We start from the raw sequence: 24796 nt of genomic DNA on the forward strand, positions 1-24796 counted from the left end.
CTTCTGAATCAATAAATTAACACAAAACAGAGTAAATCCGTATTCTTCGTCCATTCCAAGAAACAATCAACACACGACTGACGCGCAAAATGAAAATCGTGTGTACCTGCTCAATGTTTTATATAAAATTATTTTCGCTGCAAAAAAGTTAAAAAATTAAATGGTCACGAACAAAATGTAAATGGTCTTTATGGCCATGTAATGGTTCTAGACATGTCTATACTTAACCTATAACAATACTTTTTTCCTGTAAAAAAGTAAAAAAATTGAATGGTCAGGTACATGATTTTCCCGACCATTTAATAGTCTCAAATTCTATCATTCAAATGATAGAACATGTTTGCGGTATTTTAGAACCATTCAAATGCTCATTGCCACCATACATTTTTCTCCGCTAGAAAATTATTTTTACAAAGACGAAATACATGGTTTTCGCGGCGATTACATGCTCTAGATAAGCATTAAATGGATGCGGCAACCATGTCCAAACATGGTTTTTCTGTGCGTGTGGTGACCAATTGAAAATGTAAATGTTCAGCTGACATTTTTGGTTATTTTGTATGTTCCCAAACTGCTCAATTTTAGATGGCATCTCAACGGAGAAAATCAAATTCGATAACTAAACCTTTCGTACAGGCGAAGCAACTCCTTGGATCTTTCCAGTTTAATTTTTTTGGGCATTGATGAGTTCTTGTCATTTTTGGCTACTGTCCAAGCTCATTTGTCTATATGTGATGCATCCGTTATGTCGATATATTCAGCTCACGAGCAAGTTTTCTACTACTGCGGCGGGGATTTCGATCGAGATCATTTCTGGTGTTGCGATGCAACACTTCCAGTATCACGGTAACGAGCAATAGTACGAGAAATAAAAGATTTATTCACATTTAAATGGTGGAGGCTTCTAACGATTGCCACTTGTGGCGTTCTAGCCAAAGTTTATGCAATCACACTATCACGCTTGAACTCCATAACGAATAACTTTATTTCTCTATGCAATAGATCAAAATGTTTTTGTAAACATGTAAAGAATAAAATGAACTGTCCCTGAAATAAATCGGTCAGCTGACATACGTGCTGTTTAGAAATAATAGCATCCTGAAGTTAGTTGCAATGCATATCAGCCCTACTGTACGTATGTACACAGAAAAAATTTTCCGTATTTAAACTAACGCTAAATTTAACTTATTTTTATTGTAAAAAATTTATTTGCTTGCAGTTAAATTTTATTATTTTTATCGAAATTTTCCACAGCTTAATGGCATCTTACTTGTTTTAAGTATGTCTCAAAAATTTTATGAACTAGACTTGAGTATAAAGTTCAATGACCGTACACATAGTTCAATATGAACTAAAGCAAAAGAAGATTTTCGTACGATTCCCAAAAATAGTAAGACTGAACTACTGTATGGTGAAAGTGGTCATGATTTGGCGCCAATGATTTTCTTCTTTACTTATAGTTAATTTGTATACACTCCACCATAGGATGGGGGGTATATTAACTATGTCATTCCGTTTGTAACACATCGAAATATTGCTCTAAGACCCCATAAAGTATATATATTCTGGGTCGTGGTAAAATTCTGAGTCGATCTGAGCATGTCCGTCCGTCCGTCTGTTGAAATCACGCTAACTTCCAAACGAAACAAGCTATCGACATGAAACTTGGCCATATCGGTCCACTTTTACGTATAGCCCCCATATGAACGGACCCCCAAATTTGGCTTGCGAAGCCTCTAAGAGAAGCAAATTTCATCCGATCCGGCTGAAATTTGGTACATGGTGCTAGTATATGGTCTCTAACAATCATGCAAAAATTGGTCCACATCGGTCCATAATTATATATAGCCCCCATATAAACCGATCCCTTGATTTGGCTTTTGGAGCCTCTAAGAGAAGAAAATTTCATCCGATCCGGCTGAAATTTGGTACATGGTCTTTAACAACCATGCAAAAATTGGTCCACATCGGTCAATAATTATATATAGCCCCCATATAAACCGATCACCAGATTTGACCTCCGCGCCTCTTGGAAGACCAAAATTTGTCTGATTCAGTTGATATTTGGTACGTGGTGTTAATATATGGCCTCAAACACCCATGCAAAAATTGGTCGAAATCGGTCCATAATTATATATAGCCCCCATATAAACCGATCCCCAGATTTGACCTACTGAGCCCCTTGGAAGAGCAAAATTCATCCGATTCGATTGAAATTTGGTACGTGATGTTAGTATATAGTATCCAACAATTTGGTCAATATAAACTTGACGTATTTCTTTCAATTTCGCATTTAAAAAACCTGAACACCCCTCATTTTGAAGGTGTGTGTGTGTAGAATGTTGCTCCTATTTTGATTTTGGAATTCACTCTTCAGTTGTCACAATGCCGTCCAAGCAAGAAGAGCAGCGTATCAAAATTTTGCTCGCGCATCGCGAAAATCCGAGCTACTCGCACGCAAAGCTGGCAAAATCGCTAAAAGTTGCCAAATCAACCGTTACAAATGTAATTAAAGTGTTTGGGGAACGTTTGTCGACAGCCAGGAAGTCTGGATCGGGGAGAAATCGAAAACCGGAAGCCGCTGAGACGACAAAGAGAGTTGCCGGTAGTTTCAAGCGAAACCCTGACCTCTCTCTCCGAGATGCCGCAAATAAGCTGGGTGTATCGTCTACAACCGTGCATCGAGCCAAAAAACGAGCCGGGCTATCGACTTACAAGAAAGTAGTGACTCCAAATCGCGATGATAAACAAAATACGACGGCCAAAGCGCGATCCCGGAGGCTGTACACGACGATGCTGACGAAGTTTGACTGCGTGGTAATGGACGACGAAATCTACGTCAAAGCCGACTACAAGCAGCTTCCGGGACAGGAGTTTTAAACGGCAAAAGGAAGGGGAAAGGTAGCAGATATTTTCAAGCACATAAAACTGTCAAAGTTCGCAAAGAAATATCTGGTTTGGCAAGCCATCTGTATCTGTGGCTTGAAAAGCAGCATTTTCATAGCTTCCGGGACTGTCAAGAAATGTACGTGAAAGAGTGTTTGAATAAACGTCTGCTGCCTTTCCTGAAGAAACACGGTTTTTCCGTACTGTTTTGGCCGGATTTGGCATCTTGCCATTACGGTAAAAAGGCCATGGAGTGGTACGCCGCCAACAACGAGCAGGTGGTTCCCAAGGACAAGAACCCTCCCAACACGCCAGAGCTCCGCCCAATTGAGAAATACTGGGCTATTGTCAAGCGGAACCTAAAGAAGACCAAAAAAACTGCTATGGACGAGCAGCAGTTCAAGGCAAACTGGCTTTCTGCGGCGAAGAAGGTGGACAAGGTGGCTGTACAAAATCTGATGGCAGGTGTCAAGCGTGAGGCCCGGCAATTCGGATTTGGAAAAGCGAAAGCCTAACTGAATATTTTTCCTGAATTTAATACTAATTGTACTTGAAAAAGAAATTTAATTTGATTTTTTTAAATAAACGATTTCACCAATTTACACGCGTTTTCCCTTGACCAAATTTTGACCGTATCACCCTTTATATACTTGTTTCTTCTACGAGATGATGTAATTTCGTGAACTGCATTTAAAAAGTACAACAGGATATTAAAATTTCCTAGTTTTAACAACAAAGTTTTAGTTCAATTTTCGTGCGAGGTAGTTTATTCTTCCTATAAAACAGTTCACTTTTTTTTCGGTGTATGACCAGATTTTCACTAATAAAGTCACACCCATAGAAAAAATCATGAACGGCGTGCACGTTTCAAAACGAACCGTTCATGAAAGTGAGTCAACACACATGTGATGTCAAACGAAGAGACGGTGTCAATCTGAAAGCTATAAAATGACACCATGCGTTCTCAAAACAACAAGCAGCGTTCATGATCTGAAACGTAACGGTTACGAATTTATAAAAAAAAAAAAACATCCGCTACTGTGACTCGAACCTAGAATGTCTGTTCCAGACGCGTTGATTTGCAGTTCAGTATATTGAAATTTTCCGCATATTAATTTGGTATGATATTCACTTAACCAACAAAATATTACATCTATAGTCAAATCGATGTAAATCAAAATGTACACAAGACATCTCTGTAAAATATCGTTCATATCGGATTCAGACATTGTTCTCATATGTAGTGTCACAAATTATCCAGAAACTTTTTATAAAAACCTCATGTATAACTGATCATATTTAAATATAGCCCAGGGAAATATTTTGTAACATCTCTTGGAGTTCCAAAAATCAGGCATATCGGTTCAGATTTATATGATGCTCCCCTAAATATGTACCACTTAATTTTGAAAAATACGGACATAGGATGTGGAAGTGCGAAGTATCAGCCATATCGTCCGATTTTGGATGTATTTCCCAAACTGTTCTGGATAATACCCGCCAAATGCTTATGTTACCAATTCAGTAGAATTGGTTTAGGGTATGATATAGTCGTCTTCGAGCGACTGTATACTTCTCTCTCTCTTGTTTATATACGCTAGCAATTGGCATTATGCATTATGATTGGGCCACCTTGTAGGTGCAATCTATGTAACTAATGTAAGAATTTTATTAAAAATAAAATTGTCACTATGGTTTTATATACAAAATAAAAATTTACATAACAATAACATTTCGAGATACCAATATTTGTATGGGTGTGTGCGTGTCACCCTAAAAGGCTGCAAGTTTAAAGATTCATTAAAAATTCGAGTTAATTATTTTCCAAGGAAACTAAGGACGATTGGAAAGCCTTTGAGTTATGCCATTTGATTTTATATCTTTCCTTGAGCGATCATCAAATTGATTTTTTCATAGATCCAATCGATATATTTCTCAACACGAACATAAACTCCAGGATGATTGGCATAGCCACAATGTTGACCCCATGATATAATGCCATATAAGGTCTCAGCACCTGTGAAGGGAATATATCTTAGCTAGAGCATCATCTTTTCGAATTGTCGTGGCTACTCACTTTCATCGGAACACACCAAAGGTCCACCAGAGTCTCCATCACAAGCATCTACATTTTCATCCAAATGACCGGCACAGAACATACCTTCACTCATGGCATTTCCATAGACTTCTCTACGTTTACAAACATCATCTGGTAGAATGGGTACCTCTGCAGCCCTTAGGATATTCGAAGGAGCTGAAATTGATTACAAATAAAATTAAACTTTTTAAAACTCCCCCGAAATATTCGTTTCTAACTCACTTGATGTTCCCGATTTAATGGATCCCCAACCTGAAATCGTACATTTGCGATTGGCCTCCAATTGTGCTCCCTTCTCTGGCAAACAAATCGGTTGAACATAGTCATTAAATCGTAAGGCATTCTTAAGCAAAATAATGGCAATATCATTGTTCATGTGTTTCTCCTCACGGAATCTCTCATGGATATACCAATTTTCAATATTCGAATCAATTTCCGAAGCTTCAGCTATATTCGCATAATGATCACCTACACGGACAAAATACGATCCCTTGGGATAACCAGCTAAACAATGGGCTGCTGTTAAGATGAGTTTCTTTGAGATGATAACAGCTCCACACCAATGGCTAGAAATACCACCTCGTCCACGTGTACGTATGGTGGCCTGCCATGGATGACGTCCCCTCTTGGCTATGCTGCCATTAATAACTCTCTCCTCCGGGTGGGCATATTCGTCTATCAAATTCGATTTGAAGTGGCCACATTGTTTTTGCTGATGAACAGCTTTACTGGAACGTTGCCATAAACCTTGATATTTTCCCAAATCATCTAGTTCCGATTGTTCCAATTCCATTTGAGTCTGATGCCATGCGGCATCTTTAGATGTCGCTGTTAGAGTGATTGGCCGATTGGTGGTGGTGGGTTTAGGGCCAGCTGTACATTTTAATCCCACATCTTCGGTATGTTGACAATTATTTTCACCCCAAGTCCAGTGGTTACATTGATCCAATGTAGTCTCATTGCCCAGACAGGAGACTTGATCCAACCAGATGGGACCTGAGCCGGGACCATATATATTTTTGGCCACTTGCTGTAGGAAGTCAAAGGAGTTAATTAAGGCAACAGGAATTACTACAGATATTGCACAAATAATTAGCTTAAATTCCCAAAAGGATTATCTTAAGGTTAGTATAGGAGTTGCCACAGATGATAGAATTCTATCCAAAATGGTAGATTTTTTACTATTTGGAAAATTGGTAGAATTCTCGCAGTTTTGGTAGATTTCGCAAAATATTCCTCTCCAACTAAGAGGAAGTACTTCACAAATTTTCCATAGAAATAAAATTTTGAGAAAATTTTCTATTGAAATAAAATTTTGAGAAAATGTTCTATTGAAATAAAATTTTGAGAAAATTTTCTATAGAAATGAAATTTTGATAAAATTTTCTATAGAAATAAAATTTTGACAAAATTTTCTATAGAAATAAAATTTTGCGAAAATTTTCTATATAAATAAAATTTTCAAAAAATTTTCTATATAAATAAAATTTTGAAAAAATTTTCTATAGAAATGAAATTTTGCGAAAATTTTCTATAGAAATAAAATTTTGATAAAATTTTCTATAGAAATAAAATTTTGACAAAATTTTCTATAGAAATAAAATTTTGCGAAATTTTTCTATATAAATAAAATTTTGTTAAAATTTTCTATAGAAATAAAATTTTGATTAAAATTTTCTATAGAAATACAATTTTTTCTATATAAATAAAATTTTGAAAAAATTTTCTATAGAAATAAAATTTTGCGAAAATTTTCTATGGAAATAAAATTTTCTATAGAAATAAAATTTTGAGAAAATTTTCTATAGAAATAAAATTTTAAGATAACCCAACAAAAACTAGGTAACCACATCTCATTACAATTGGCATTACCAGGAGTAAAGCTGTCATTACACGTTGCATTACATTGCGGTGAGTTATAATGACTAACTTGTAATGACAAAAATAAATACTTCTCGGTAAATTTCGAATTGTTATTCTCAAATTTCTAGGCAGTGTGCTGTTAATGACTTAATAAAATATAATATATGATGGTAATTCTGAAATTTTTTCCGTTAAGAAATTTGTATCACAAATATTCCATAATAATTGTGTTTAAAATTAATAACATTATCATATCGATGTCTCCACTCCAAAGTACGCTAAATCTAAAAAGTAAATTTTACAAGAAACAAGTTCAAAGTTGTGTTTTAGGAATTTCTCAAAAACCGTATAAGATATAAATTCACTTTTTTCGGTCTCAAAATCATGTTTATTGTAGATTTTTATACCCTGCGCCACACTGTGGAACAGGGTATTATAAGTTAGTGCATATGTTTGCAACACCCAGAAGGAGACGAGCTAGACACATGGTGTCTTTGGCAAAAATGCTCAGGGTGGGCTCCTGAGTCGATATAGCCATGTCCGTCTGTCTGTCTGTCCGTCAACACATTTTTGTAATCAAAGTCTAGGTCGCAGTTTTAGTCCAATCGACTTCAAATTTGGCACAAGTATGTGTTTTGGCTCAGAATAGAACCCTATTGGTTTTGGAAGAAATCGGTTCAGATTTAGATATAGCTCCCATATATATTTCGCCCGATATGAACTTATATGGCCCCAGAAGCCAGAGTTTTACCCTAATTTGCTTACAATTTTGCACAAGAAGAACAATTAGTACTATAGTCAAGTGTGCCAAATTTTATTGAAATCGGTTCAGATTTTGATATAGCTCCCATAAATATCGTTCGCCCGATTTACACTCATATGACCACAGTGGCCACTCTTTTACTCCGATTTAGTTGAAATTTTGCACAGGGAGTAGAATTGGCATTGTAGCGTACCAAATTTGGTTAAAATCGGTTCAGATTTAGATACAGCTCCATATATAGCTTTCGCCCGATTTACACTCATATGACCACAGAGGCCAATTTTTAACTCCGATTTAGTTGAAATTTTGCACAGGGGGTAGAATTAGCATTGTAGCTATGCGTGCCAAATTTGGTTGAAATTGGTTCAGATTTAGATATATCTCCCATATATAGCTTTCGCCCGATTTACACTCATATGACCACAGAGGCCAATTTTTAACTCCGATTTAGTTGAAATTTTGCACAGGGAGTAGAATTAGCATTGTAGCAATGCGTGCCAAATTTGGTTGACATCGGTTCAGATTTAGATATAGCTCCCATATATATGTTTTTCTGATTTCGACAAAAATGGTCAAAATACCAACATTTTGCTTGTTAAATCGCCACTGCTTAGTCGAAAAGTTGTAAAAATGACTCTAATTTTCCTAAACTTCTACTACATATATATCAAGCGATAAATCATAAATAAACTTTTGCGAAGTTTCCTTAAAATTGCTTCAGATTTAAATGTTTCCCATATTTATACCCTTCACCACTACTGTGGTACAGGGTATAGGTTAGGTTAGGTTATGTGGCAGCCCGATGTATCAAGCTCACTTAGACTATTCAGTCCATTGTGATACCACAGTGGTGAACTTCTCTCTTTTCAGTGCTGCCCGATTCCATGTTAAGCTCAATGACAAGGGACCTCCTTTTTATAGCCGAGTCCGAACGGCGTTTCACATTCCAGTGAAACCACTTAGAGAAGCTTTGAAACCCTCAGAAATGTCACCAGCATTACTGAGGTGGGATAATCCACCGCTGAAGAACTTTTTGGTGTTCGGTCGTAGCAGGAATCGAACCCACGACCTTGTGTATGCAAGGCGGGCATGCTAACCATTGCACCACGGTGGCGGTTCAGATTTAGATATAGCTCCCATATATAGCTTTCGCCCGATTTACACTCATTTGGCCACAGAGGCCAATTTTTTGCTCCGATTTAGTTGAAATTTTGCACAGGGAGTAGAATTAGCATTGCAACTATGCGTGTCAAATTTGGTTGAAGTCGGTTCTGATTTGGATATAGCTCCCATATATATGTTTTTCTGATTTCGACAAAAATGGTCAAAATATAAGTATTTTCCTTGTAAAATCGCCACTGCTTAGTCGAAAAGTTGCAAAAATGACTCTAATTTTCCTAAACTTCTAATACACATATATCGAGCGATAAATCATAAATAAACTTTTGCGAAGTTTCCTTAAACTTGCTTCAGATTTAAATGTTTCCCATATTTTTTACTAACATTGTGTTCCACCCTAGTGCATTCAATAGCCGACTTAAATTTTGAGTCTATAGATTTTGTCGAAGTCTATCAAATTCTGTCCAGATCGTGATATTTAAATATATGTAACAGGTTGGCTGATAAGTCCCCTGTCTAACAAAGAAAAACACGTTTATTTTTGTCAAAATTCAAGAGCGATACAACGATTTTAACGACCTTCCAATGTTTTGATACCATTTTGGTGGTACTCCTTCGGTTTTGCCTCAAACTAGGCCTCAGTTTCGGCGATCACCTCTTCATTGCAGCCAAATTTTTTCCCTGCGAGCATTCTTTTGAGGTCTGAGAACAAGCAAAAGTCGCTGGGGGTCAGATCTGGAGAATACGGTGGGTGGGGAAGCAATTCGAAGCCCAATTCATGAATGTTTGCCATCGTTCTCAATGACTTGTGGCACGGTGCGTTGTCTTAGTGGAACAACACATTTTTCTTCTTCATATGGGGCCGTTTTGCCGCGATTTCAACCTTCAACCGCTCCAGTAACGCCATATAATAGTCACTGTTGATGGTTTTTCCCTTCTCAAGATAATCGATAAAAATTATTCCATGCGCATTCCAAAAACAGAGGCCATTACTTTGCCAGCGGACTTTTGAGTCTTTCCATGCTTGGGAGACGGTTCACCGGTCGCTATCCACTCAGTCGACTGTCGATTGGACTCAGGAGTGTAGTGATGGAGCCATATTTCATCCATTGTCACATATCGACGGAAAAACTCGGGTGTATTACAAGTTAACAGCTGCAAACACCGCTCAGAATCATCAACACGTTGTTGTTTTTAGTCAAATGTGAGCTCGCGCGGCACCCATGTTGCACAGAGCTGCCGCATATCCAAATATTGATGAATGATATGACCAATACGTTCCTTTGATATCTTTAAGGCCTCTGCTATCTCGATCAACTTCATTTTACGGATTTGTGGATTTTTTTGATGTTTTCGTCGGTAACCACCTCTTTCGGGCGTCCACTGCGTTCACCGTCCTCCGTGCTCATTTCACCACGCTTGAATTTTTGCATACCAATCAATTATTTTTGATTTCCCTGGGGCAGAGTCTGGAAACTCATTATCAAGCCAAGTTTTTGCTTCCACCGTATTTTTTCCCTTTAGAAAACAGTATTTTATCAAAACACGAAATTCCTTTTTTCCATTTTTTTCACAATAACAAAAGTTGCTTCACAAAAGACGCTCTATCTCACAAACTAATTGACTTACAGACGTCAAATTTTGACACGAATCATTTGAAGGTTGGTACTATATAAAAATAATATGCATTTAATACTAGCGACGCCATCTATGTGTCAGACCGGGGACTTATCAGCCAACTTGTTATTAACCATAACTTTTGATAGAAGTGTCCAATAAATTCGAACTTTTGACAGGGTGCAATTCAGATTCAAAATTACTCTTCCAAAATGCACTTAAACTAGATTTCAAATGCCATTTGCCTTATAAAAAAAGGGATTTAAAATCCACTTTTAGTAGATTTCGAACTTAATGTGAATTGGCTATTGGATATATTATAACGTAATTCACGAATCCAACTTCCTTAAACAACCTACATTTATTTCTATTTTAAGTGTGAAATTAATTTGCGTGTAATCTTATTTAGATGATTTATTAGATTTTTTGTTTATTTATACAAAATTCGTTTCTATTCAAGTAGTGCTCCTATTACAGCATTCTTCGCCATATTTTGATCCATTGTAATCGGCGATAGAAATCAATATTTTCAAGATAAGCAATAAGTGGCTATTTTGCAAGCTTTGGTGTATCTACGAATAAGTGATTACATATTAGGTGATGGCCGAAGGTATGCCCGGAAGAAATACTTTCCTCCTAGGACATGCGTATGTAAATATAATCCGGAGTGATTTCAATTAATAAGTGGTTATTAATATTTAAATAGGCTTACCTACAAGATTACCGGCTAATGAAAGTTTTTGCCGGGATTTTCTATAGAAATAAAATCTTGACAAAATTTTACTATAGAAATAAAATTTAGACAAAAATTTCTATAAAAATAAAATTTTGACAAAATGTTCTATAAAAATAAAATTTTGAGAAAATTTTCTATAGAAATAAAATTTTAACAAAACTTTCTATAGAAATAAAATTTTAACAAAATTCTCTATAGAAATAAAATTTTGTTGTTGTTTGATAGTTGACCTTTAAACTGTTAATTATATTTGTTTAGTTTGGCTTGAGGTCATTTTTATACCCTGCGCCACACTGTGGAACAGGGTATTATAAGTTAGTGCATATGTTTGTAACACCCAGAAGGAGACGAGATAGACACATGGTGTCTTTGGCAATAATGCTCGGGGTGGTTCCCTGACTCGATATAACCATGTCCGTCTGTCCGTCCGTCCGTCTGTCTGTCTGTGAACACATTTTTGTGATCAAAGTCTAGGTCGCAGTTTAAGTCCAATCGACTTCAAATTTGGCACATGTTCCTGTTTTGGGTCAGAATAGAACCCTATTGATTTTGGAAGAAATCGGTTCAGATTTAGATATAGCTCCTATATATATCTTTCGCCCGATATGCACTTATATGGATCCAGAAGCCAGAGTTTTATCCCGATTTGCTTGAAATTTTGCACGAGGAGTACAATTGGTAGTATAGTCGAGTGTGCTAAATTTTATTGAAATCGGTTCAGATTTAAATATAGCTCCCATATATATCTTTCGCCCGATATTGACTAATATGGTCCTAGAAGCCAGAGTTTTGGCCCAATTTGGTTGAAATTTTGCACTAGAAATACAATTAGTAGTGTAGTCATGTGTGCCAAATTTGGTTGAAATCGGTTCAGATTTAGATATAGCTCCCATATATATCTTTCGCCCGATATGGACTAATATGGTCCTAGAAGCCAGAGGTTTGGCCCAATTTAATTGAAATTTTGCACTAGGAGTACAATTAGTAGTGTATTCAAGTGTGCCAAATTTGGTTGAAATCGGTTTAGATTTAGATATATCTCCCATATATAGCTTTCGCCCGATTTACACTCATAGGACCACAGAGGCCAATTTTTAACTCCGATTTAGTTGAAATTTTGCACAGGGAGTAGAATTAGCATTGTTGCTATGCGCGCCAAATTTGGTTGAAATCGGTTCAGATTTAGATATAGCTCCCATATATATGTTTTTCTGATTTCGACAAAAATGGTCAAAATACCAACATTTTCCTTGTAAAATCGCCACTGCTTAGTCGAAAAGTTGTAAAAATGACTCTAATTTCCTAAAATTCTAATACATATATATCGAGCTATAAATCATAAATAAACTTTTGCGAAGTTTCCTTAAAATTGCTTCAGATTTAAATGTTTCCCATATTTATACCCTGCGCCACACTGTGGAACATTGTGTTCCACCCTAGTGCATTAGCCGACTTAAATTTTGAGTCTATAGATTTTGTAGAAGTCTATCAAATTCTGTCCAGATCGAGTGATATTTAAATGTATGTATTTGGGACAAACCTTTATATAAATATAGACCCCAACACATTTGACGGATGTGATATGGTATCGAAAATTTAGATCTACAAAGTGGTGCAGGGTATAATATAGTCGGCCCCGCCCGACTTTAAACTTTCCTTACTTGTTATACCCTGCTCCACACTGTGGAACAGGGTATTATAAGTTAGTGCATATGTTTGCAACACCCAGAAGGAGACGAGATAGACACATGGTGTCTTTGGCAAAAATGCTCAGGGTGGGTTCCTGAGTCGATATAGCGATGTCCGTCTGTCCGTCTGTCCGTGAACACATTTTTGTAATCAAAGTCTAGGTCGCAGTTTTAGTCCAATCGACTTCAAATTTGCCACAAGTATGTGTTTTGGCTCAGAATAGATCCCTATTGATTTTGGAAGAAATCGGTTCAGATTTAGAATAGCTCCCATATATATATTTCGCCCGATATGGTCTTATATGGCCCCAGAATCCAGAGTTTTACCCTAATTTGCTTAAAATTTTGCAAAAGAAGAACAGTTAGTATTATAGTCAAGTATGCCAAATTTTATTGAAATCGGTTCAGATTTAGATATAGCTCCCATATATATCTTTCGCCCGATATGCACTAATATGGACCCAGCAGCCAGAGTTTTATACCGATTTGCTTGAAATTTTGTATTAGCATAACACTTAGTCGTATAGTCAAGTGTGCAAAATTTGATTGAAATCGGTTCAGATTTAGATATAGCTCCCATATATATCTTTCGCCCGATATGGACTTATATGGCCCCAGAAGCTAGATTTTTGGCCGAATTTGGTTGAAATTTTGCATTAGGAGTACAATTAGTAGTGTAGTCAAGTGTGCAAAATTTGAGTGAAATCGGTTCAGATTTAGATATAGCTCCCATATATATCTTTCGCCCGATATGGACTAATATGGTCCTAAAAGCTAGAGTTTTGACCCAATTTGGTTGAAATTTTGCACAGGGAGTAGATTTAGCATTCTAGCTATGCGTGCCAAATTTGATTTAAATCGGTTCAGATTTATATATAGCTCCCATATATAGCTTTCGCCCGATTTACACTCATATGACCACAGAGGCCAATTTTTTGCTCCGATTTAGTTGAAATTTTGCACAAGAAGTAGATTTAGCATTGTAGCTATGTGTGTCAAATTTGGTTGAAATCGATTCAGATTTAGATATAGCTTCCATATATATTTTTCGCCCGATATGGACTTATATGGCCCCAGAAGCCCGAGTTTTGGCCCAATTTGGTTGAAATTTTGCACAGGGAGTAGATTTAGCATTCTAGCTATGCCTGCCAAATTTGATTGAAATCGGTTCAGATTTATATATAGCTCCCATATATAGCTTTCGCCCGATTTACACTCATATGACCACAGAGGCCAATGTTTTGCTCCGATTTAGTTGAAATTTTGCACATGGAATAGAATTAGCATTGTAGCTATGCCTGCCAAATTTGGTTGAAATCGGTTAAGATTTAGATATAGCTCCCATATATATGTTTTTCTGATTTCGACAAAAATGGTCAAAATACCAACATTTTCCTTGCAAAATCGCCACTGCTTAGTCGAAATTGTAAAACTGAATCTAATTTTCTTAAACTTGTAATACATATATATCGAGCGATAAATCATAAATAAACTTTTGCGAAGTTTCCTTAAAATTGCTTCAGATTTAAATGTTTCCCATATTTTTTTTTTACTAAAATTGTGTTCCACCCTAGTGCATTAGCCAACTTAAATTTTGAGTCTATAGATTTTGTAAAAGTCTATCAAATTCTGTCCAAATCAAGTGATATTTAAATGTATGTATTTGGACAAACCTTTATAAATAGCCCCCAACACATTTAACGGATGTGATATGGTATCGAAAATTTAGATCTACAAAGTGGTGCAGGGTATAATATAGTCGACCCCGCCCGACTTTAGACTTTCCTTACTTGTTTTATTTAAAATTATGCAATATTTCGAAACATCTCCGATGTTCATCTTCAGGGCATTTTTTTTAGAAGTAGAGAACAATGAACTTATTTGCAAACAACATCTGTGTTTACTCGTATACACATGACCTCAAGCCAAACTGAACAAATAGAAATAAAATTTTGACAAAATTTCATATAGAAATAAAATTTTGACAAAATTTCATATAGAAATAAAATTTTGAGAAAATTTTCTATAGAAATGAAATTTTGACTAAATTTTCTTTAAAAAATAGATGTTTGATAAAATTTTCTAATTTGCTTAAAATTTTGCAAAAGAAGAACAGTTAGTATTATAGTCAAGTATGCCAAATTTTATTGAAATCGGTTCAGATTTAGATATAGCTCCCATATATATCTTTCGCCCGATATGCACTAATATGGACCCAGCAGCCAGAGTTTTATACCGATTTGCTTGAAATTTTGTATTAGCATAACACTTAGTCGTATAGTCAAGTGTGCAAAATTTGATTGAAATCGGTTCAGATTTAGATATAGCTCCCATATATATCTTTCGCCCGATATGGACTTATATGGCCCCAGAAGCTAGATTTTTGGCCGAATTTGGTTGAAATTTTGCATTAGGAGTACAATTAGTAGTGTAGTCAAGTGTGCAAAATTTGAGTGAAATCGGTTCAGATTTAGATATAGCTCCCATATATATCTTTCGCCCGATATGGACTAATATGGTCCTAAAAGCTAGAGTTTTGACCCAATTTGGTTGAAATTTTGCACAGGGAGTAGATTTAGCATTCTAGCTATGCGTGCCAAATTTGATTTAAATCGGTTCAGATTTATATATAGCTCCCATATATAGCTTTCGCCCGATTTACACTCATATGACCACAGAGGCCAATTTTTTGCTCCGATTTAGTTGAAATTTTGCACAAGAAGTAGATTTAGCATTGTAGCTATGTGTGTCAAATTTGGTTGAAATCGATTCAGATTTAGATATAGCTTCCATATATATTTTTCGCCCGATATGGACTTATATGGCCCCAGAAGCCCGAGTTTTGGCCCAATTTGGTTGAAATTTTGCACAGGGAGTAGATTTAGCATTCTAGCTATGCCTGCCAAATTTGATTGAAATCGGTTCAGATTTATATATAGCTCCCATATATAGCTTTCGCCCGATTTACACTCATATGACCACAGAGGCCAATGTTTTGCTCCGATTTAGTTGAAATTTTGCACATGGAATAGAATTAGCATTGTAGCTATGCCTGCCAAATTTGGTTGAAATCGGTTAAGATTTAGATATAGCTCCCATATATATGTTTTTCTGATTTCGACAAAAATGGTCAAAATACCAACATTTTCCTTGCAAAATCGCCACTGCTTAGTCGAAATTGTAAAACTGAATCTAATTTTCTTAAACTTGTAATACATATATATCGAGCGATAAATCATAAATAAACTTTTGCGAAGTTTCCTTAAAATTGCTTCAGATTTAAATGTTTCCCATATTTTTTTTTTACTAAAATTGTGTTCCACCCTAGTGCATTAGCCAACTTAAATTTTGAGTCTATAGATTTTGTAAAAGTCTATCAAATTCTGTCCAAATCAAGTGATATTTAAATGTATGTATTTGGACAAACCTTTATAAATAGCCCCCAACACATTTAACGGATGTGATATGGTATCGAAAATTTAGATCTACAAAGTGGTGCAGGGTATAATATAGTCGACCCCGCCCGACTTTAGACTTTCCTTACTTGTTTTATTTAAAATTATGCAATATTTCGAAACATCTCCGATGTTCATCTTCAGGGCATTTTTTTTAGAAGTAGAGAACAATGAACTTATTTGCAAACAACATCTGTGTTTACTCGTATACACATGACCTCAAGCCAAACTGAACAAATAGAAATAAAATTTTGACAAAATTTCATATAGAAATAAAATTTTGACAAAATTTCATATAGAAATAAAATTTTGAGAAAATTTTCTATAGAAATGAAATTTTGACTAAATTTTCTTTAAAAAATAGATGTTTGATAAAATTTTCTGCAGAAATCAAATTTTGACAAAATATCTATAGAAATGAAATTTAGATAGAATTTTCTATAGAAATAAAATTTTCAGAAAATTTTCTATAGAAATAAAATGTTGACGAATTTTTCAAATTATTGAACTGCGATTAAGGGGTTTGGAGGGAGTAGGGATTGTAATCAGGAACAAAAAGTCGGCTTTTGGACTTTTCGACTTTTTGAAAAATTAAAAACTGTTTTTCCAAATTAATGAGCTGCGATTAAACCGGATAGTTACCGTATACAATCATACCAAAGTATTTTTGTCTTTGAAGTTCCAATTCAATCTTCTCTGATGATTCATTGCGAATCATAAAGCACATCTCCAAAACTTACCGCTTTGCCATAGTAGCCCAATGAATTGCATACAACTTGGGCTTCTTTTACGCTAAAATCATCATCGCAAACCGTACCCCATTCACCACGATAGAAAATCTCTAGACGGCCTTCATTTTTAGTACGTCCACCCTCCAGACGATATTCGATAGGAGCCTAAAATAGAAATTCAATTTAATTTACCTATACAATCCGATTAAATGCCTCCACATTTAACTTACATTACAAACTTTGGGACTCTCATCGGATCCATCGGAACAATCGGGTGTTACATCACAGAGGAATGCTGTTGGTATACATTCCTCTGATTTGGTACATAACCAATAATTATCAGGACACTTGAGCTGTTGAACTTTACAAACCACACCCACAACTTCATCAGGACCACAATTATGAATACCCCAACCCTTGAAATCACATTCACGCAATGATGTTTCATTGCCTTTACACTCCACCTCATCCATATTGTATTGGGCATTAACATCACTTGGGGGATAATAGGAGCTACCACGTACTTCCATGGCACCCATTTTGAAGCCCAATTCATGGCACAAGACATCAGCATCTTTTAACCCGAATTTGTCATCGCAAACATAGCCCCATTTGCCAAGAACTGAATGAAGAAAATGCGAAAGGATTTTCATCACCAAACCAACACTAAGTCAATTTCCTATAACTTTACATACTTTTGACTTCGACTCTTCCCTTGTTGGAGCTCTCACCACCGGTCAAACGTACTTCATAACCCAAATGGTCACAGTTTTCTTCGTCTAATCGATTGCCGCAATTATTTACACCATTGCAAACCTGTAATTAACTTAGAAATTAGTACACAACAAAAATTTAATTTCTATTGTGGGCAACGAAATTTTAGACCAAAGAGGTTTTCTTCTGTTGTCAAAGTTGTTTATTTCAGTCTAAACAAAGATACAAAGGTACAACAAGTACTATAAACAAAAATTTATTTGCCTTAAAAGAAACAACTTTATCAATAAAATTTCGTTTCAGAGAAACGAATTGTGTTTTCACCCAGAGAAGGAATATGATCACTCCAAACATGTTTCAAGAGCAAAATGGTATTTTTGGAGGATGAACATGGAACATGTTTGTCGCAGCCATGTTATTTTCTCGAAAATTATGTATCTGATTTCGACAACCATGTATATGTTTGCCGAGAAAACCTCATATTTACGACAAAAATGTTCCATGTCCACCGCCCAAAAATAATATTTTGCTCTTCAAACAGATTTGGGGTGATCATATTTCTTCTCTGCGTGTTCTTGTGTGTAAGATCCAATCTAAAGATGCTTCGGTTACGTCCGTTTTCGACAGAAATATCGGAATCTGTTTCTATTTTCAGCTCAATAAGCTGCGTAATTTTCGAAGAGTTAACCACAATGTGCGACACCACTTAACATTTTTTAAATACCGAAGTTGAAACTTACCTCATGCTGTGCTATACACTTTCCATTTCCACAACTAAAGGGACACAAATCTCCACTTCGTATATCTATGCCAGCCGAATTGGATGGGGATTCCAAGGGAGTATCGAAAGGATTGGGTAAATGAGGATGTTTTTCATGGAATTCACGAGAATGTTGGTGTTTATGATGATTTTGGTGTTTGGAAGAACTGGGTAAATGTTGATGATGTTTATGCCAATTGGAATCATGATCATGGGTGTGTCCTTGCTGAGCCAATGTAGAACGTTCAGATTCTACGGTGGTATGGTCGAAGTCATAGAATGTAGCGGATTTATGTGAACCCGGTTGAGTGGCCGTAGTGGTGGTCACTAAACTATGCTGTTCACCTGCAAGAATAATTTCAACGTCGTCGTGAAGTGGTGTCGTTGAAGGAATACTAATACTAGGGACATGCAATAATGGATTGTGAGTGGTGGTGGTGGTGGTCTCTTCGGGAGCCGTGTCTATGGGTGCAACTAAATTCATGATGTGCGATTCAGCCTTAGCGGCCACATCATCATCTACAGTGCCGCTGCGATTGAAATAGGGTCTAAGCATGAGTTGAAGAGCCTCTTTAAGAGGTAATTGGTCGGGGTCAATTTGGCTGGGTGTGGTCTCATCAACATATTCACTTGGTCTATGTGAGGTTGTAGGAATCCTATCCTCTGGTATTTTGGAAAGCTCTAAACGAGTCGAAGGTTTTATGGCTGATTGTTGTGGGATTTTTCTACCCGACCAAGAAGCATTTCGCGAATGTGCCACCTCTGAATAGGGAGAACTGTAATGGGGTTGATGGGGAAAAGTTTGTATGGTAGCATTTGAAAGTTTTGGATATTCTACACGGGGCAAAGGTGTGGTCGCTTGTGTGGGTATTGGAATTTGAGGTCTACGATCAGCATTAATTGGTCGTGGAGTACTAGTTACTTGACCTTCGGAAAGTGGAGGTTGAAGACCTCCATATAGATTTGATTCATCTATGGTTAAAACTTTTCTAGAACCTGAGGCCACCGTATCCAATTGATTGGTGTCATGAGGCCATGGTAGACCAGGGAAGTTATTAACATACACAGTGGTCACAGTGGGATTCGACTCATCCAAGGGTCTCTGACCCAAATCATCACCTCGATTTGGAGGTACTAGATGAGCTATGGGAACATCTCCATGGGAAATAACCGTATGACCTCTCTGTGAGGTTGGAGGGGTTCGGGAAGGGGTAGGTTCCCCAGGTCTTTTAAATGAATTATGGGGATAACCTCCTGCTACTGTGGAGGAGACCGGTGAACCTGGTCCCTCTAAAGGTGGCATTAAATGTGTAACCACCGGCACCTGAGGAATGGGATTGACTACAATGGGAACCCATTGATTTCCTGGGGACACACTAGTTACAGTTCGGGTGAAATTTTGACGATTTAAATTTGGACTATGATGAGGTCTGTTGTATGAGGGATATGAAGGATCATGAGGTTGCGGAAGATTATGTGAACCAAACACTTCTTCAGAGGTTTCTTGTGATCCTATGGGTTGAGCATAGACAACAGTTGCTGTTGTAGAGCTGCCGGAGCTGGGTATGGGTGCTAATGGCTTGCTATAGGGGATATGATGATTATAATTACGATCGGGCTGTAGGGATCCCTCTTCATAGATCACCGTTCGTGTAGGGGATTGCTGATCCACATTGATGGCAGTTCCTGACCAAACATTTGTCGTGATTGCGGGAGTATTTGGCACTTGTTGCCAATTTGTGGTTGGGGCCTGTGGACGCAGAACATTCATATTGGTCCAACGATCTCCTGACCCCCTTTGATTGGTATTGGTAGTGGTCGTATGCGTTTGGGTGTAGGTATGGGTGGAAGGCTGCTGTTGTGGGGGTTGGATTTGTGCAGTTCCTGTATAAGACCACTGGCTATTACCAGATCCATAGGCTTTGGAGTCGCGATTATTGTTAGCTGCAAAATAAAATGGAAAAATGTATTGAAGATTATTTCGAAATTTCAAAAAATTTTTTTTTACAACTAAATCTAATTTCCAAAAAAGAAAATCCAAAATTTCCCGTTTTTCTCATAGACTCTTGTGTATTTTCCCATTTCTTACTTTGACTATAGCTGTAGTCATAATCACTGCTATAAACTCCATTATTACAACGATCTGTGTTCACAACATTCTTCTCAAGATCACAAATTTTACGAGATACACTGAATACCGTTCCAGGACCACAATCCATTATGTGAGTTAAACCACTGCCGCAACTCAAATATTTGTGCCAATCATAGGGATGCATATACAGACCCTCAACACCCGGAGGACAGGATATTTCCGCTAAAACAAATGAGAAAATTCAACACAAACGTTTTTTCAATCTTTGATTTGATTACCACTTACGCTGTCTCCTAACCGTACCCGATGGTGAACAATTTACCTTCTCTTTAAAATCACATACCTCCATGACTTTATCCCAAGCCGTACCGGGACCACAACTTTGCACATGGGCCACACCATTCGTGCACATTACAAATTTCGTACAATCATATGGATGAGGATAGCGGCCATTAGCATTTTGTGGACAACCAACATCTGCATCTTGGGGAGCATATACTTCGGAGTTGGGATGATAATTAGTACCACCGGTATTAGTGTTTGTTGTTGTTGTAGTTGATGTTGCTACCATTCCATTTCCTCCTGTCACAGCTGATTGGCCATAGTTACTGCCACGGCTATATGAGGAACGATCATATTGGGCTACTTCATTTTCCAAGTGACATGATCCTCTTTCGATACTAAACACCTGGCCATTGGGACAATTCTCCACAGCAATGCGACCATTGGCACAACGCATAAATTTATGACAGTCTTGAGGATGAGGATATATGGCATAGGTACCAGGACCGCAACTTATACCCAGATCACGATCTGTAAATATTTTACAAAATAATGAACGAATGCAGAACATCTCAATAGTTGGGAGAGAAAAAAGTAGAAGAGCAACATCAACGTACGGTGTGATCAGAGGAGAAACACCAAGCAGGGAATCAGACATGGAAAGAAGTTAGGGGGAAAGAACCAAAATAAAATCTACATGGGAGACCTGGCAGCACTTGTGAACAGGTGACATTCTCATATCGCCGTGATTGCAAACAGAACAAAATTTATATTCCTCTGCTTCTATGAACAGGGGTTGGACCTCAAAAACTGGATTATTTTCATTGCGGTCGTCACCAGGCAATAGTTTGTAAATGATGGGAAATGGTAATAAATAAAAAAACTCATAATAACCAATAAGAAATAACAAGTCTAAACGGCCATAAGTTCGGCCAGGCCGAATCTTATGTACCCTCCACCATGGATTGCATAGAAACTTCTACGAAAGACTGTCATCCACAATGGAATTACTTGGGTTGTGGTATCTTAAATCGTTTTCTAAATTGTGAATTAGTCCATACGTGGTATATATTAGACAAAAAGTTATGTAAGTCTACAAATAATTACGAATCGATATGGACTTTTGCACGGTACGTAGCCATAATTGAAATATGGGGGTCGCTTATAGGGGGGCTATATACAATTATTGATATGGACCAATTTTTGTGTGATTGGGGATCGATTTATCTGAGGGCTATATATAACTATAGACCGATATGGACCTAGTTAGGCATGGTTAACGGCCATATACTAGCACAATGTACCAAATTTCAACTGACTCGAATGAAATTTGCTCCTCCAAGAGGCTCCAAAACCAAATCTCGGGATCAGTTTATATGGGGGCTATATATAAATATGGACTGATATGAACCAATTCCTGCATGGTTGTTGGATACCATATACTAACATCACGTACCAAATTTCAACCGAATCGGATGAATTTTGCTCTTCCAAGGGGCTCCTGAGGTCAAATCTGGGGATCGGTTTATATGGGGGCTATATATAATTATGGACCGATTTCGACCAATTTTTGCATGGCCATTAAAGACCATATACTTACACCATGTACCAAATTTCAGCCGGATCGGATGAAATTTGCTTCTCTTAGAGGCTCCGAAAGCAAAATCGGGGGATCGGTTTATATGGGGGCTATATATAATTATTGACCGATGTGGACCAATTTTTGCATAGTTGTTAGAGACCTTATACTAACACCATGTACCAAATTTCAGCCGGATCGGATGAAATTTGCTTCTCTTAGAGGCTCCGAAAGCAAAATCGGGGGATCGGTTTATATGGGGGCTATATATAATTATTGACCGATGTGGACCAATTTTTGCATAGTTGTTAGAGATCATATACTAACACCATGTATCAAATTTCAGCCGGATCGGATGAAATTTGCTTCTCTTAGAGGCTCAGCAATCAAAATCGGGGGATCGGTTTATATGGGGGCTATATATAATTATTGACCGATGTGGACCAATTTTTGCATAGTTGTTAGAGACCATATACTTACACCATGTACCAAATTTCAGCCGGATCGGATGAAATTTGCTTCTCTTAGAGGCTCCGAAAGCAAAATCGGGGGATCGGTTTATATGGGGGCTATATATAATTATTGACCGATGTGGACCAATTTTTGCATAGTTGTTAGAGATCATATACTAACACCATGTATCAAATTTCAGCCGGATCGGATGAAATTTGCTTCTCTTAGAGGCTCAGCAATCAAAATCGGGGGATCGGTTTATATGGGGGCTATATATAATTATTGACCGATGTGGACCAATTTTTGCATAGTTGTTAGAGACCATATACTAACACCATGTACCAAATTTCAGCCGGATCGGATGAAATTTGCTTCTCTTAGAGGCTCCGAAAACAAAATCGGGGGATCGGTTTATATGGGGGTTATATATAATTATGGACCGATGCCAAATTTCAGCCGGATCGAATGAAATTTGCTTCTCTTAGAGGGTCTGCAATCCAAATTTGGGGGTCGGTTTATATGGGGGCTATACGTAAAAGTGGACCGATATGGCCCATTTGCAATACCATCTGACCTATATCGATAACAACTACTTGTGCCAAGTTTCAAGTCAATAGCTTGTTTCGTTCGGAAGTTAGCGTGATTTCAACAGACGGACGGACGGACATGCTCAGATCGGCTTAGAATTTCACCACGACCCAGAATATATATACTTTATGGGGTCTTAGAGCAATATTTCGATGTGTTACAAACGGAATGACAAAGTTAATATACCCCCATCCTATGGTGGAGGGTATAAAATGAGTCAATAGCACTTCGTATAGCACAGTGTCTCATAAGATTACTGAAGATTATTGAACAAATACAGAACATGTCAAGAATAGAAAGAATAAATAATAGAGGAGAAACATCACAGAGTGAAATTAAAAACGGAAAAGATTAGGGCAAAAGAACCAGAATATAATCTGGAATGCTCAACCATGCAAGAACAGAGTAGGAGAAATAGGCCTGACAGGCCTTGCAATCAGGTGATACTGTCATATGGCTCTTGATTACAGGCTGGACTCCAGTCAGATTTGACGCTATCAATTCCAGCGATTTGCTTGACTTAAGTGGTTCCAAAACAACAATATGGCTGATGCGTATTGTCTAATAGTTGACCGATTTATCCCAATGACACTTCACATTATTGTTTACAAACTTATAAAATCATGTTGATCTCTTGCATTCAGAAATAAAGTATTCGAGCATGATAGTGTGATTGCTTTATATTTAGCTAGAAAAAATGCATATCGGTAGAGCGCTCTAGAATTTATGTTAACTACTGTAATGACCAGGACTTGGTCTTTTAGACGCCTAGAGACAACACACTTGTTTTAATTAAAACACAACTTAGTTAAAACTGTAAAAGAGACGTTACACGATGTACTGGATTTAATCGTACAAAATTTCTTTGTTCATTTTCTTAGTTTTGAGTGATAAATTCAGAATATTTTATCATATATTCTTTAAATTTGCCATAATTTTATTTCTATAGAAAATTTTGTCAAAATCTTATTTCTATAGAAAATTTTGTCAAAATTTTATTTCTACAGAAATTTTTGTGAAAATGGCATTTCTACAGAAAATTTTGTCAACATTTTAGTTCTACAGAAAATTTTTGTCAATTTTTTTTTCATTTTGTTGTTTTTGATTTCAGCTTAAAATCATGCATTGACTAAACTACAAGTGTAGCTTAACCAACAGAGGAAAAGAATGTTTGTCAAATTTATTTGGACAAAGCTCTATAGACTGCACGATGGCTGGATGGACCCACGTTTCGGAATAACCACATTCCTCATCAGCATCCTCTACTTCCAGCAAAACTATCAACCAATTATCAGAATAAATTCAGGCAGTTCACTAAACCCAAAGTGAACCGCACTTGAACCTTCCGAAAAAAGGTTTATGATAGCCGGCC

General features: G+C 36.9%; 1 protein-coding gene across 2 annotated transcripts in view; it reads right to left on the reverse strand.

Annotated features, from left to right (window-relative positions):
• Window positions 1–4531: 4531 nt before the first annotated feature.
• teq (Tequila) overlaps window positions 4532–24796 on the reverse strand; it is a 41134-nt gene continuing 20869 nt past the window's right edge. For both annotated transcript variants that reach the window (XM_075306137.1, XM_075306136.1), the window contains 9 exons: window positions 20808–21335; window positions 20520–20744; window positions 18411–20374; window positions 17652–17772; window positions 17187–17578; window positions 16966–17121; window positions 5207–6014; window positions 4964–5140; window positions 4532–4903 (listed from right to left, as the gene is read on the reverse strand). In XM_075306137.1, the coding sequence (XP_075162252.1) occupies window positions 4761–4903; window positions 4964–5140; window positions 5207–6014; window positions 16966–17121; window positions 17187–17578; window positions 17652–17772; window positions 18411–20374; window positions 20520–20744; window positions 20808–21335 (4514 nt within the window). In that variant the 3' untranslated portion in view covers window positions 4532–4760. The remainder of the gene's footprint in view (window positions 4904–4963; window positions 5141–5206; window positions 6015–16965; window positions 17122–17186; window positions 17579–17651; window positions 17773–18410; window positions 20375–20519; window positions 20745–20807; window positions 21336–24796) is intronic.

The sequence above is a fragment of the Haematobia irritans genome, chromosome 4 (assembly GCF_050003625.1).
Source record: "Haematobia irritans isolate KBUSLIRL chromosome 4, ASM5000362v1, whole genome shotgun sequence".
NCBI lineage: Eukaryota > Metazoa > Arthropoda > Insecta > Diptera > Muscidae > Haematobia > Haematobia irritans.